Source organism: Ammospiza nelsoni, chromosome 10 (genome assembly GCF_027579445.1).
Source record: "Ammospiza nelsoni isolate bAmmNel1 chromosome 10, bAmmNel1.pri, whole genome shotgun sequence".
In the NCBI taxonomy this organism is placed as follows: Eukaryota; Metazoa; Chordata; class Aves; order Passeriformes; family Passerellidae; genus Ammospiza; species Ammospiza nelsoni.
In genome coordinates, this window is record NC_080642.1 from 24392446 (window position 1) to 24406941 (window position 14496).

General features: G+C 44.7%; 1 protein-coding gene across 2 annotated transcripts in view; it reads right to left on the bottom strand.

Annotated features, from left to right (window-relative positions):
* Positions 1-1616: 1616 nt before the first annotated feature.
* The window catches only part of YEATS2 (YEATS domain containing 2), a 49192-nt gene continuing 36312 nt past the window's right edge, over positions 1617-14496 (bottom strand). For both annotated transcript variants that reach the window (XM_059479218.1, XM_059479217.1), the window contains 8 exons: positions 13853-13964; positions 12658-12731; positions 11529-11608; positions 10425-10626; positions 8831-9057; positions 7664-7738; positions 6243-6316; positions 1617-5158 (listed from right to left, as the gene is read on the bottom strand). In XM_059479218.1, the coding sequence (XP_059335201.1) occupies positions 5050-5158; positions 6243-6316; positions 7664-7738; positions 8831-9057; positions 10425-10626; positions 11529-11608; positions 12658-12731; positions 13853-13964 (953 nt within the window). In that variant the 3' untranslated portion in view covers positions 1617-5049. The remainder of the gene's footprint in view (positions 5159-6242; positions 6317-7663; positions 7739-8830; positions 9058-10424; positions 10627-11528; positions 11609-12657; positions 12732-13852; positions 13965-14496) is intronic.

Here is a 14496-nt window from a genome sequence, read left to right on the forward strand (position 1 = left end):
CAACGGGGCATTAGTCTGCTCACAGACACCCAGGGCTCCTCCCCACAGGGCAGGGGCAACACAGGAGTTTGGTAACTTCGCTTACTCTTTCGGTTCTTGTCCGTGTCAAGTGCCGGTGCTCAGCGCTGGCAGGGGGTGGTGGGGAGGGAGCTGTGGAGGGATCTCTTAGGGGAGGGAGCTGTAGAGGGGTCTCTGTGAGGGGAGGGAGCTGTGGAGGGATCTCTGTGAGGGGAAGGAGCTGTGGAGGGATCTCTGTGAGGGGAGGGAGCTGTGGAGGGGTCTCTGTGAGGGGAAGGAGCTGTGGAGGGATCTCTGTGAGGGGAGGGAGCTGTGGAGAGGTCTCTGAGGGGAGGGAGCTGTGGAGGGATCTCTGTGAGGGGAAGGAGCTGTGGAGGGGTCTCTGTGAGGGGAGGGAGCTGTGGAGGGGTCTCTGTGAGGGGAGGGAGCTGTGGAGGGGTCTCTGAGGGGAGGGAGCTGTGGAGGGGTCTCTGTGAGGGGAGGGAGCTGTGGAGGGGTCTCTGTGAGGGGAGGGAGCTGTGGAGGGGCCTCTGTGAGGGGAAGGAGCTGGGGGGGTGCGGTCCTCTGTGAGGGGAGGGAACAGTGGGGGGAGTCTCTGTGAGGGGGTCTCTGAGGGGAGGTATTTGAAGAGAATCTCTGTGAGGGAATCTCTGTGAAGGGGTCTCTGAAGGGAGGGAGCAGTGGGGGGTCTCTGTGAGGTGATCTCCGTGAGGGGAGGAGCTGCCTCGTGCCGGGCACCGCCGGTTCCCGCCGCCCCCGGGCAGCTGAGGGCGCCGAAACCATCGGAGGAGCCGCGGCCGGCCTGAGGGAGGGAGGAGGCAGCAGTTAGCGGTAAAGGACTGAAGACACCAGAAAAGAAGTCGGGGGGGAAGCATTTGGGGGTTTGGGGGGCTTTTGCCCGTTTTTTTGGGGGTGGGGGGGATTGGCTTTTTTTTTGTCTTTGCCTCTCACCATTCATTTTCATTCAACTAATTTTCCCCAAGTGGAGCTTGTTTTGCCGATGGCAGCAACCAGTACATGACGTCTCTGTTTTTATCTAAGGACTTCGTTGATCTGCCCAGGGCAGTGGAGGCATCCCCATATCCCCATCTGTGGTGGCATTTAAAAGCCTCATAGCTGTGGCACTTGTGGACATGGTTAATGGTGGGCTTGGCAGCCACTGTTGGACTGGCTGACCTCAGAGGTGTTCTCCAAACTGAATGATTCTGTGGTACATTATCCTGACCCATGTAAGACATGTTACGTTCTCCTGAGTTCTGAAGGGGAGTGAGAGCGGCTGGGTGGGCATCTGGCAGCTGGACCAACCTCAACCCATGTTACTTTTCAAGTCTTCCACACAAACCAATGATTTGCTATTTAAGCAGGCTCCTCTGGAAGAGGAAAACTCGGAGGAGCTCAGCTCCTGGCTTCTGCTCCCTCAGCTTCCAAAACCAGTTGCTTTTTAAAATAACTAGAAAAGGGGAAAATTACCTTTTCCTTCAGATCAATTCCTCTGGATAAGAATCCAGAACTAACTATGACATTCTGAATACACAGAGTACAAAAATATCTGTGGATCTAGAGAAACTCTGAGTGACAGGTGACAGTCAAGGCAATCCTAGCACAGCTAATAAAAGAATTTATTGTAAACATACGTATATTACACAATTATACAGTATAATACAGATAACATGAAGGATTTAAACACTCAGCATTACAAATAGGGGCAATATTTGTAAAGAGATCTTTAACTCTTCAGAAAGCCAGAGAAATATAATGTAACATTTCAACACACCGGCACCTGTAGCATTCCACAAATACCTGAAGGGATGTGTGAAATTCCACAACCTCTATCTTATCTCCAAGCAATTCCCACAGGAACTTCTCACCAACAATCTTTCTCCCACCACTATTCAAAATGCAAAGAACTTGTTGCAAACATTTCCTACATCTGAAGAACTAAACAAATGTGTCATTTTCTATCTGCTTTTAACAGTTTATTTTTCTTCAGCAAACTTTATATACTAATAACATAGCATCTCCTAGGAGAATAACCTGTGGTTGCTCAGAAATGTAGCAATAGATCTCCACTACAAGAACCCCATTAAGAACAAGAGGTTCTGTACCTGCCTGCTTGAGGGCCAGATTCAGGACTTTTTCTGAAACTCCATTCCTCACAGAAAAGCAGGACACAGGCAAAGAAGCCACAATTTGCAAACAGATGCCCAAAGATGAGTTCCTGCATCCTCAAAAGCTGCTCTGGGTGTTCTCAGAATCCCAGAAACAAAGCCTGCAAGAGGCAGGGGCTGGAAATGCATGTGTACGGAATCACAGAACAGGCTGAGTTGGAAGGGACCCCAAGGATCACTGAGTCCAACTCCTGGCCCTGCACAGGTCACCCCAGTGTCTGAGAGCATTGTCCAAACGCTTCTGGAACTCAGACAGCTTTGGTGCTGTGCCCACTGCCTGGGGAGCCTGTTCAGTACCCAGCCACCCTCTGGGTGAAGAACCTTTTCCTGATATTCAACCTAAACCTCCTCTAACTCAGCTTCATGCCACTCCCGTGGGTCCTGTCCCTAGTGAGTGAGGAGACAGGTACCTGCCCCTCGGGAGGATGCTGCAGAGCACAGTGAGGTCTCTGCTCAGTCTCCTGGGGCTGAACAGACCAAGTGACCTCAGCCACTCCTCCCACAGCTTCCCCATCCCTGTGGCCCTCCTTTGGGTGCTCTCCAATAGCTGAATGTCTTTTTTATATTGTGGCACCCAAACCTGCACACGGTACTCGAGGTCACTGCAGATCATAGCACGACTGAGTATGCCCACAAGGCTGTTGCCACAGGACCTGCAGGCTGTCGTGATAGTGACAGGGATTCTGAAAATGCCCTTTTCTTTCATGAGTGTACAGGGTCGCCTGAAAGCAGTACAGACCCCAGGGTCACTACAGCCTACAAAGCAGGGGCCTGCAGTTCCCCAGCTACCTGGATTCCTCCCAACTTCACACTGAGCTGGAACATAATCACTGCTGCTCAACTCCATCACACTGACCTGCGCTGATAAAGTGATGTCAGGGCTAAGCTGTGCCCTTTCCTTTCACAGGCAATCCTGCACTCAGCTCACCCGAGCAAGCCAGGATTAGCTTTTGAATCCAGAGCATCTGTAACGTCCTTCCTAGGGGGCATTTAAGTCCTTCTCTAAATGCTGTTTGGATTTCATCCATTGGTCCCATTTCCTAGATTCAGGGGTCAGGTTCTGCCACTCTTTTATTCAACAGAATTGCAGCTCCCTGTTAGCTGTGATGAACTGAGAGGGGCTTTCCTGCAGACCCTGGTTTCATTTAAGGTGGAGAAGACAGGTGGCATCCCATCTGAGGTACATAGTGCTTCCTTCAGTTTAACCACTGCATCAAACTTATACTAGTCTCCTTCCAAGTCTGAAACCTCTAACTGAAGCATTTCTCAGTTACCATTGCCTGTGTTCTAGCCCCAAAAAAGCACCAAAAGATAACATTCTGCTCCTACCCCAGGCCAAGAAAGATAACTGTTGGTTGAATGTTTATAAAAGGCTTTGTATCGTCAAAGCACGGCACCAACGAGAGCGAGGCCTCAGTACACCCCTGTGAGGTAGGTATCCTGCTCCCCATGCTCAGAGATGGGGAAACTGAGGCACAGAGTGATTAAATCAAAGGCCATGCAGCAGATCAGAGACCCAGCTGAGATCAGCGCACTGGAGGTTCTGGCTGTTTGGCCCATGCTCCACCCATGACAGCACTGCCAGACAAAACAAGCATGCTGAAAGCATCACAGTCCCACAGGAGTCCCACCAACTTCACAATGGCTTGTTCACACTATCAGCAAGCACCCACGGGGCAGGACAAAGGGGTGCTGGATGTGGGGTGGTCAGGATGTTGTCAACAAAGCTTTCTTCAGCAAGGTGTTGATAGCCAGGCTGCAGACATGTCTCCCTCACCAGTGGTGTTCCTGAGACAGGCAAGTGCTGGGGTTGATAGCAGAACTTCTTCCTGCAGTCAAGCCATCAGAGGATCTCCCCACAGGCAGCCAATCTTTGACTTTTCAATCCCACCAGGCCTCTCCATGTCAAACAGAACTTAGGCCAAAGCAGTGCTGCTCCCACAGCACTTCACGGTGCAGGCTGATGCCTGGTGAACATTAAGACTTGTCCAACACTGCTGCTCATCTGCCCTCCAGCACTCTTCAAACCTTCTGGCAGCCTGGGGAGGCACCTGCTGGGCAAGTGAAGCGTTTCAGGCAGCCCAAACTCTGAATATCATCTCTGTTCCTCTCCATTCCCACGCAGGACAAGTGGTCAGTCAAATCTTTCCAAGCCTGATGGTGGTTTGTTCATCTTGCTTGAGGATCTGCCAGTCTACCCTTCCCAAGGTGACTAAGAAAGGTGGCACCTGACACCTCCTCCAGAGAGGCAAGGAATTGGGTTAGGTGACACTTAGCTGAGTAAGCTGCTGACAAACCTTCCCAGCTGTGTTCAGTCACATCCATCACGCTCAGGGCTCAGGCAAGAAGGGCCAGATGTGCTGCTGCCATCAGCCTTCTGCTCCCCCAAATCCACACCTAATCCTCCCATGCACTCCAATGGCACACCTCACACTGCTGCCTTTGCCTTTCCCACAGTCACAGTGCCAAAGCAAGTGCCCTGCTTGCTGCATGGGGAAACCAACTCGTATGTAGACTGCACTAAAAAAAACATCATTTCTCATCTTAAAAACCAGTTCAGTCTCACCAGCAGAGCTGTCTCAGAGGGACCAGGCCTGTGGAGTCTCTCACAGCTAGCAACTCGATGCAAACTGACAATGTTTGTTCAGCCACTGAACATACACTTACCAAGTAAACACTGACATTTAACAACTTGATTTGGAACAGAGCATCATTTTGTTGCATTAAGGTGCATCTTTAATTGGAGGTAACAATCTAGTAGCCCAATGTTATAAATGTAATAGTGTCCTACAGAAATACTGGATTTGTCAGCCCAACTTCAGTCATAAATCCACCTTTCCTGTAGCACCTTCTCTGCTCTATTTCATTGCTCCTCATTTAGTATCTTCATATGTTTGTTTGTGAGGAAGTCAAGAAAGGGAATATTACAGATGGCTTTGTGAATATTCATCACTGTGATCTCTCTTGGAGTCCTGCAGGGAATGCATCAGAGATGCTATTATAATACACAAAAAACCACATGTCCATAAAGCAGCAAGTCAAAAATAACAATCAAAGCAAAAAAAGGATATAAGAGCAGGTGTTAGAGCAAGGCAGGGAAAGCATTAAAATATCACAGCACAAAAAAAAAGCCACTCAAATGACTGGGGGGAAATCTCTTGGGCACTGGGACAGGAAAATTAAGTACTAAAGCATGAATTCTTGAACTTCTATAGACTAATTTTTGTGTATGTACTTCTACATATAGCATGTATACGTACTTTTTAATATATTAGGCAAATATTTATATACTGCATACAAGTGAATAATTAAACTGAGTTTTTTCTCATAGTATTTGGGTTTTTAAAAATCAATTTAAAAAATTGATTTTAGAAACTCAAATAATGCTGCTGAACAGAAATCAAAATGTGGCCTAATCAATAGATACTAAAAAAATTTCTTTACTGTTGAGGGTGGTGAGGCACTGGACAGGTTGCCCAGAGAAGCTGTGGCTGCCCCATCCCTGCAAGTGTCCAAGGCCAGGCTGGATGGGGCCTGGAGCAACCTGAGATAGTGGAAGGTGTCCCTGCACATGGCAGGGGGTGGAACACAATGATCTTTAAGGTCCTTTCCAATCCAAATAATTTTATGATGCTATAAAAATTACTCAGCATCTGAGACAGAAAAGTAAAATAGAAAAGTAAAAGTGCATCAGTAAAATAGAGATTATTTAGGTTAAGTTCTGGCAGGCCCATGGCTAAGCTGTCTACACAGCAGCCTGAGATGGACAAGAGTGAGCAGGTCCTTGCAGTGTGGCTGTGCAGAAACTGCTCATCTGCCTCTGAGGCATGGCAACAGCAGAGAACCCTGCCTTGCTTTTCAATGTTTATGTTCCCATCCCTTCCCACTAGGGAGCCACGGAATGACAAACCCCTTTTAAGGCTTGGTTCTTCTCAGAGCACAGTCCATAAACTCCCTCAGTCTGGTGGTCTGAGGCACACAAAGGCTGACTGAATTCCCCAAGCCATTCCTCCCTCAGTGCTGGTGTGGGCAGTGCCAAAGCAGCCCGTGCTGTACCTGTTGTGAGGAGCTGTCTGGTACGCCACCGCGAGCGCCTGCCGCAGGATATCGCTCATCAGCTGCTCAGTAGCCTGGGACAAGGGACAGCAACAGAGGCACCATGACAAAAAGAGCAAAGGAACTTGCTAATGCTCAACTATCAGGGTAGAAGCAGCAGAAATTTTGGCTGGCTTCAATCCTCAAATGATCAGCACAGGCAGTTCAAGACACCCGAGTGAGTTTTATTACTTAAGACCTGAGTTTATTGAACAGAATAAGAGCCAGAGGTGCACAGAGCTCAGGCTGCAACTGCCCAGCCTGCTGTCCCTCCAGACCTGCAGAGCTGTACGTGCCCAGCAGGGTGGATCCAGCATTCCAGAGCCTGAACTTCCAAGAGCATTTCAGGACCTTCACACACCAAGCTGGTTTTGTGCATGGCAGACTGCAGATATTCTCCTGGGAGCCAGTACCTCTCCTCTGGTCACCAGGCTTCTGCCAGAACACCCTCACAGGAACCTCCCAGCCTGGGCAGCCATATGCCCAACACTTGGCTTAACCAAGGTTCAGTCAAAAGCTAATTAAGGCTCTTGGCTTTCTGTGCTGTATTCAAGACCAGAGGAGAGATTTCTGCAACGTTCAGTGAGGAAAGCTGGCATAACTCTACAATTATAACGGAGCAACCTGATGGCTACAATCTGTGTCTATAAATGGATGTACTGTGGAGTAACAGGGAGACAGCACAGGCATGCACATTAGTGCATGTGCCACCTGGAATCAAATAGATTTTGTAAAACTCATCTTCTGATATGCTGCAGTTTGTATAAACGACCCCAAAAATCATCTTTGGCATGAAATACAGCAGAGTGCTGCTAGAAATAATCTGAATTAGCCTTCAGCCCAAACCTAAGAACTCAGATCCCTGCTGTTCAAATTTTAGAGCAAAACCATTTCTCTGTTTTTCCAGAAGTGATTATGATAGAGAAATGGTTTCTCACACATGGCAGAACTGTTACTCTCCACAAGAATCCAGCAGTCTCCCAGCAGAGACAACCTGGGCAAAGTAACTGAGGAGTATTCAGGAAAATATAGCTAACCTTGTATAAACAGCCAAGTCTTACACAATCTGAAAGATCCCTCCCAGTTCTGAAGGGAAGGACAAAGCAAAGGGTACTTTCAAAATCACAGAATGAGTCAGTATCTTTGTTGTGGTGAGAATCTGCAAATCACTATTCTGTGTCCAAGCCAACAGATCAGTTAGAAAACTGAAAACCCCCACAAAAGTGTATAACCCTCTTTGGGCAGTTCTGTATCTATCTATTCATGCAGAAAGACAGACTTTGATTTGATAAATGAACATTAATAAAGATATTCCATCTTTCTTTCTAATTGCTGAATTAATACAATTACAGACAAGCCCTTCCTGTGAAGTAATTTCTTACCTTTAAAATCATATCTTCTATCACAGATGCATAAACATTCTTTTGTACCTCAGCAGGTTGAAAAGAAATCCCTATCTGTAAAATACGAGAGAAAAAAGAATGAGTATATCAAAAAACACAATGCACATTGTACTAGAATTAGATGAGATTAACAGAAAAAAAACCCTATAACAAAGGGTAGTTAAAAGAGAAGTCAGTAGACATACAGAGCTGTCAAGCAGCTTAATTTAAAAAAAATCTGGGTAAAATTAATACAGCCTGTAGAATAGCCTCTAAAAGTCAGAAGAAACAAAAGCATGTTTTAGTTTTTGTTTCAGAAAGTCCACACAAAACCCAGGGTATCTGTGAGCTGAGAATGGAAGCTCCATTTTAAAACTGTACACATCTTCAATCCATCTACTCATCATCTTTCTGCACCCAGCTATGGGCACTGAAACCACTTCAAACAGTTCTTCTGGCACAGGAGTTCCACATCAAAAGTGTTTCATCCCTCAGTTCCATTCTCACTGTGCCCAGGCCTTTGTCACCTCTGAGGCAAGAGACCAGACACTGCAGAACCAAGGTTTTGTGCCTTGGTACAGCAGCTGACTGTGGGGACAGGGATTCTTTCTTTCTCCAAATCTTTCCTGCTGCTGTGGTACAACAAAAAACACTTTCCTACAAGTCAGGCCAGTCTCTTCTCTCTCACCTGCTGCCATGACAGAAAATCTCCCGCTCTCCTGCCCTGAACTGAACAGGAGGAAGGGATCTGGGCAGCAGAGAAATTTGTTGAGTTTTATTACAACCTCTTTCAGGAACTGCTATTACACAGCATTGGTACAAGCAACAAGTCCACATCTTTTGCATGATGGGTCAGGAAGAATTCAGTGCTAATGCTCCTCATCCCTCATTTATCCTTGCTTTTAGCCTTTCAAGATGATTTTTCTGTACTAAGCCCTGCAAAACAGCTACTCTGAAGTGAGCTCCCAGCTGGCATTCTTCCTTTCCCCTGCCAGAACTGGCAGCTGTGTGCCTTGAGTCAGAAGGTCCAATTTTTCCTGGGCATGTATAAAAAATTTCATTTAAAAGTCCTGAAGCCTATATAGATGAAAGAAATGCAACTAAATAAATGTAAGAGCACATCTAGCTTAACAACAGCTCTAATCAGCTTCATGATTCACTTATTACCTTCTCAGCAGTGTCCCTCACAAACTCTGATGCAGGCAAGGAAGCCATGTAGAACTTCATCTCTTCTTGTTTCTCCTCCTGTTCTTTCTTAATGTTTATTTTTAATGGCTCACTGAAGTTGAGAATATCTACTTCCTCTTCATGTTCTGGCTCTTGTTTCAGAAATTGCTGTAGCTCCTCCAGTTTTCGGCACAGCTCCTCGCCACTGCTGTAAGATGAAGGGCACTCTGAAATAGAAGCAATCAATTAAACACATGATAGGTTATAGAAAGCTGTTTATAAACAGATGCACACTCAAAATATGGTAAGAAATTAAGGTAATTGCAAGTTATTTTTGTAGTGCCTACCAAATATAAAGATGAACAGAAACGCAAACAGTCATTGAGAGCCTTCTAATTATATCCTCATGACACTCATGGTTCTCTCCCACATCTGCTCCTACACCAATCAAGAAGGCTGCATTTCATACAAAACCAGGCTCATGTCAGTCTCTGAACATTCTCACAGAAGCTTTTTAAGCTTTTTGGCAACTGGCAAATCATTCTGATGCTCTTCAACTTGCTTAGAGAAGTGGAGCCTTTACATGTAGGCACCATGCAGTGCTAAATCATCTTTTACATTGTGATGAGCATTATCATGCTTCTTAAGAAAAAATCAAAGACAGGTTCACAGTGGAATGGCAAAAGGGAACCTCTTCTCTGCATGACTGACACAAGCCAGTCAAACCTTCAGTGCAAAGCAATGCAGTGAACAGATTCTACTCTTCCAAGACAAACACAAATATAGTGATTTAGACATAAATATTATAAGGTGGATGTAGGCTTCCTTTCACCTTCAACAACTGCAATGCAGGGCCAGACTTTACAACATGTAATCAATTCCATACACCTCTGTGAAATACCTTAAATCCCTGTATGATCACAACAGAAAACCATTCAGCTTTTGGAAAGGCATTATCTAAAGGTGAAACAAGGGAGCTCAACTGTGAAGAATGGATGAAATTAAAGACGTGATTTTAAAACATACTGAAATGAACTGAGGGATCCTAGAGCTATGCTAATGGAATAATGCAGCAGCTGTAACACAAGGCCTGAAGCTTCACACCAGCCAATTCACCTCACTTTTGGAGGTAAATTAACCCCCACTGAGCTCCACAATGCCACTGCCAGCTTTGTTTTTTTTTTGTTCTGTACCTGAATCCATTCACATTGTTTGCATGATAAGTCTTAACAGAGGCTAAGCATACCCAAGGACAGAAATGTCATTACTCCCCGTGCCTACTTTGTGTATCCACTTATAAAGGATTACATTGTGCAACCAGGATCATCTTTCATGAGATTCATCTACACTGAGCCTCCAAGAGCCCCAAAGCACAATAAAAACCAAGAGAAGCCCCAGAAAAACATCAGGACTGACAGGGACAAGGGACAGCCCCTCTTGTAGGCCTGCCCTTACCACCTCCAAGTTGAGTTATTCCAGAGTGAATTCAGTGAAAATAAGGAAAGCAGGAATATCCTTCTCCAGATGTGCTTGTGCACAGGCATTCAATGAGCAGTGTGTGGCAGAAAGGAGCTCCCTGTGCCTCCTCACTCACCTGGCTCACTGTCTATCTGTGTCAGCACGTCCTCGATGGAGTCCTCGTCGCTGCGCAGGGTCTCGGGGTCAGGGGGAGTGTAGCCATGGCACCGGCACCACTGCACCACGTGCTTGGTTTTCAGGGGGCTGATACTGTGAAACCTGGGGTGCTTCTCCACGATTTCCTGCAGGATCTTTCTCACTGTCATTGCTCGTTGCCACTGTGACCAACCAAAGAGAAAGCTCATCAAACTGGCTACAACATTTATGGTTAGCTTACAGCCCAGAGCCATAATCCAGCTTGCAAGGCAAACAGAAAAGGAACATGATCTTCTCAGGAGTCAGAGCGCCTTCTGACAGGTCATTTAAACTTTATCATCCAAAGAAAATCCCAAGATAAGGGACACACGTTTACAGAGGCCTAGTCACATCTGTCTTGACTTGAAATATTTCATCTCCCAGGTAACAACAAAGATGGCATGGTGCAAGAATCCACTAGAGCGAAATATGTCCTTAAAACTTGGTTAAACTCTTTGATCATTTAACCTGGCAACAGCAGAGGATCTAATTCAGTGTTAACATCTTCCTGTAACACTCCACAGCAAGATGGCAAAGTTATGAAGAAATAGAGGGAAACCACAATACAAAAGGTCCAGGTTAACTGAAATATCTATCTTTGGTGAGCTGACAATCTATTTCAGCACTAGTACTGCTTATATCAGACCCCTCAGTTCTCATCCTACAGAAAGCAGACACAATCCCATAAGAAGATAGATAAAGTATGTTGGGGAAAATTCCCTTGACTGTAACATGCCACAGAGGAGAGATGAGGATAAAGTACTACCAGTCTGACAAAATTTATAGCTTTAAAATGCTTCAAAAACCATCTTACTATAAATAAACTGAAAAATGACCTTTAGCATCCTTTCTGCTTGAGAAAGCCTGTGAACAATAAACTGGATCACTGTCTGAACACAAGTCAGTGCACCTTGCAGTAAGGAATGCCGCCATTTAAAATAACATTTATTCAGAAAACAAATCAGAAAACAACAAGGAAAGTTCCACAATTCAGAAATCCTTCTTTCCTAGTAACTGCTTATGAAACACTGGAGGAGAGAATTACCTCAGCTGCCCTCCTCTTCCCAATGTTCCAGCTGTAATACTGTTCCACTGAACTGGCACAAAAAGAGCTTACATCCTCACCTACAAAAACACAAAATAAAAACCCCATTAAATTTTCAGTAAGGGAAGTAAGATGCATTCTGGGTTTGATGTGATTTATCACAGAGGAGGAGGGAAATGCATTTCATGCTCACAGGATCAATGACTGCAACCAACTCTTACAAATGCTGTGCTCTCTCCAAGAGACACTGACACTGATTTCTGAATGCAAAACCAGCCTCCCTCCTGGTCATACACACACAACCTGCAGCTATGGGCTCTTTTAAGCCTCTTTCCCCCCCCAACTCTATTAGGTAGACCTGCAAGTCTGCCTTACTACTGCCTTTCTTTTGGAAAACTGGATTTTTTTTCCCAACAAATCACAACATGAAAATGAAACAACAGTGAGATGATTTCCTGACAAAAGCACAAGAGCTGTATGTGATGAAAGCTTTCCTGTGCCTCTCACTCCTTCTTTCGTGCCTCTGCTTGAGAGGCTCTGCTCTACCCAGAGTGCAGGACCACTCCTTCAAAGTGCATCAGTTACCAGGGAAAGCTGATACATTTTCAGGTATGTACATGAGTAAGAGGAATGAAATAATAAAGTACCACAAGAGATTAACATGTTTCTCTGCAAATGATTCCCTCATGTTTAAAAAAGAAAGCAAAAACCCCAATAACAAACACATTTCTGTGTTGAGCTATGTTATTGTACTTGCCAGCTTGATGAAGCTCTAGTTTTAAATTTAAAAAAAGAAAAAAGAAAAGCAAATCCATTAAGGATAAACCAGGAAAAAGAAGACCTACTTGCAACTATTATGTGAAGAAATACAATCTATTTCTAATTAAAAAAAAAAAAAAAAAAAAACAAACAAAAAAACAGATGAAAGATTTTAACTGCTAATAACATATTTGACTTTACTGGAAGAACCTAATTCTAAGCATCTTCAGAATAACCCCTGGGGTGAACTCTCTAGGAGAAGGGCTTCATTTCATTCCACTCTTTAATAACTTCTGTGGCTACAGAGTATGCAAGGCGTTCTGTTGATACACTGACAATACAGAGCAAAGCCTTTTCATTTACTGCTTACTTTTTTCAGCAATTAAAGGAACCTTCTTCACTATTGCTGTTAAAAGCTGCTGGACGTTCTCCAAATATTCTATGCTGCAAGGGACAAAAAGAATCACAGTGAAGATTGCTGTTGGAAGCAAAAGGTTTCAAAATCACCGCATGGTTTAAAATCTTTAGCCCCAGGGCATCAAAAATAGCAATGTGAGGATAAACTGTTACAGCCCAAACCAGAGAAGGTATTTCAAACAGCCCTTCCTCTTGCTGAAGTGCCCACATCTGAAGCTGCATTTGTCAGGCTGAAGAAACTCAAGACAGGCTTGGAGAAAATCCCTGCGTTATCTCCCAAGCTGCAAGGTTACTTTGAGGGGTAACTAGTGCAGCTGTCCCCATAGGAAACATGGGAAACTTTGTATTTATGGGACTCGACCTAACCAGCCATAATTAAACTGGCAGGAACTGTATTTTCCAATAGTTATAACTAATAATTTTCAGTGTGTAGTGACTGAAGATTCATTCCTCTCTCTTACACACAGTCTCCACCAGGGCAGTGTCTGCAAGGATACACTGAGATAACAAAACTTTACAAAACATTGCAAGGAATATGCAGAGAAAATTCTGCAGTCTGAGTTCTGAGTTAGTGAAAAAACACTAACAGGTACTTACAAAAGCATCACAAACAAGGCACTGGATTTCACAGCATCCAGTGGTCAAACACTCATTATTATTTAATTCTAATTCTGAAGCAAAGCATCCTTCATACTAAGCAATTACACAAGTATAAGAACTTAAGACTTGGGGGTCCAGAAGGTGGACAGCTCTACTTATTCCAGATGTCCCTTTTCAGAGCTGCATTTCACTGGGCAGTGTGACCTCACTAAGGACACACAATGGCAAGGGGACTTATACAAGCAGAGGATGATGAAGGGTTTTTAGCAGCTTGTGATTTTAACAAAGCCCCAAACAACTGCAAATCTTCAAATAATTTTTTCCCTTTCATGAACCATGCACACAAATCCATTCACAAATAAAACATTGCAACGCTGTCTGAAACAAATGCCACCCAACAGGATTAAGTACAGATACAGCAGTGTATGGGACAGATTTTATAATGTATTTCTAGGTCAAAGCAGCACTACTGCACACATCCCTAGAACCATCTCCATTCCCCCAGCACTTCAAAGATCAGAAATCCTTATAGAGAAATGAACAGTTACTTGATAACGTAATTCCCAAGTTCAGAGCTCTCTTCTGTTTTAACTGCTGCTTGGCCTTCTTGGGTACCCACAGAACTGCAGTTTTGTCCTGTTGAATCAGGCTCCATCTTAACTTCAAAGAAACAGAACACATTTTAAGACAAAAAGTACAGCCAGCTTGATAAAAGTACCAGACAGCCTTGTGAGACTAAAGGTCTTACATAACATCCCTTCATTTATTGTTTGCATTCTCATTGCTAAGCATGAACAAATCAATCTGACTTTCAGTTCTGCTGAAAGAGACCTACCAGAACATGCTCCCCCCCAAAATCTCCACATGCTCACATCTCACCCTTGTCAGAAAACCTGCATAATTAATTGCTGCTCTTTTGCATATGACTGTCTGATCTAAACTGAACTGCCTGACCAACCTGCAAACAAAGAGCTGGATAGAAAGATACCAAGTTTTAACAAGAAGTGACATTTCAAAGTGACAACTTTTTTGAAGACACCACTGATTCTGACATGTGAACTTTCCCATGTCTGGGACAAACTCTGGTGAGACAGAAGCAGTGAGAGATGTGCCAAACCCAAAACACCAGGCAGTCTGGTCAGGCAGCTGGGATGGAGAGAGACATGACAGCTGTGCCAGGACTGGACTTCAA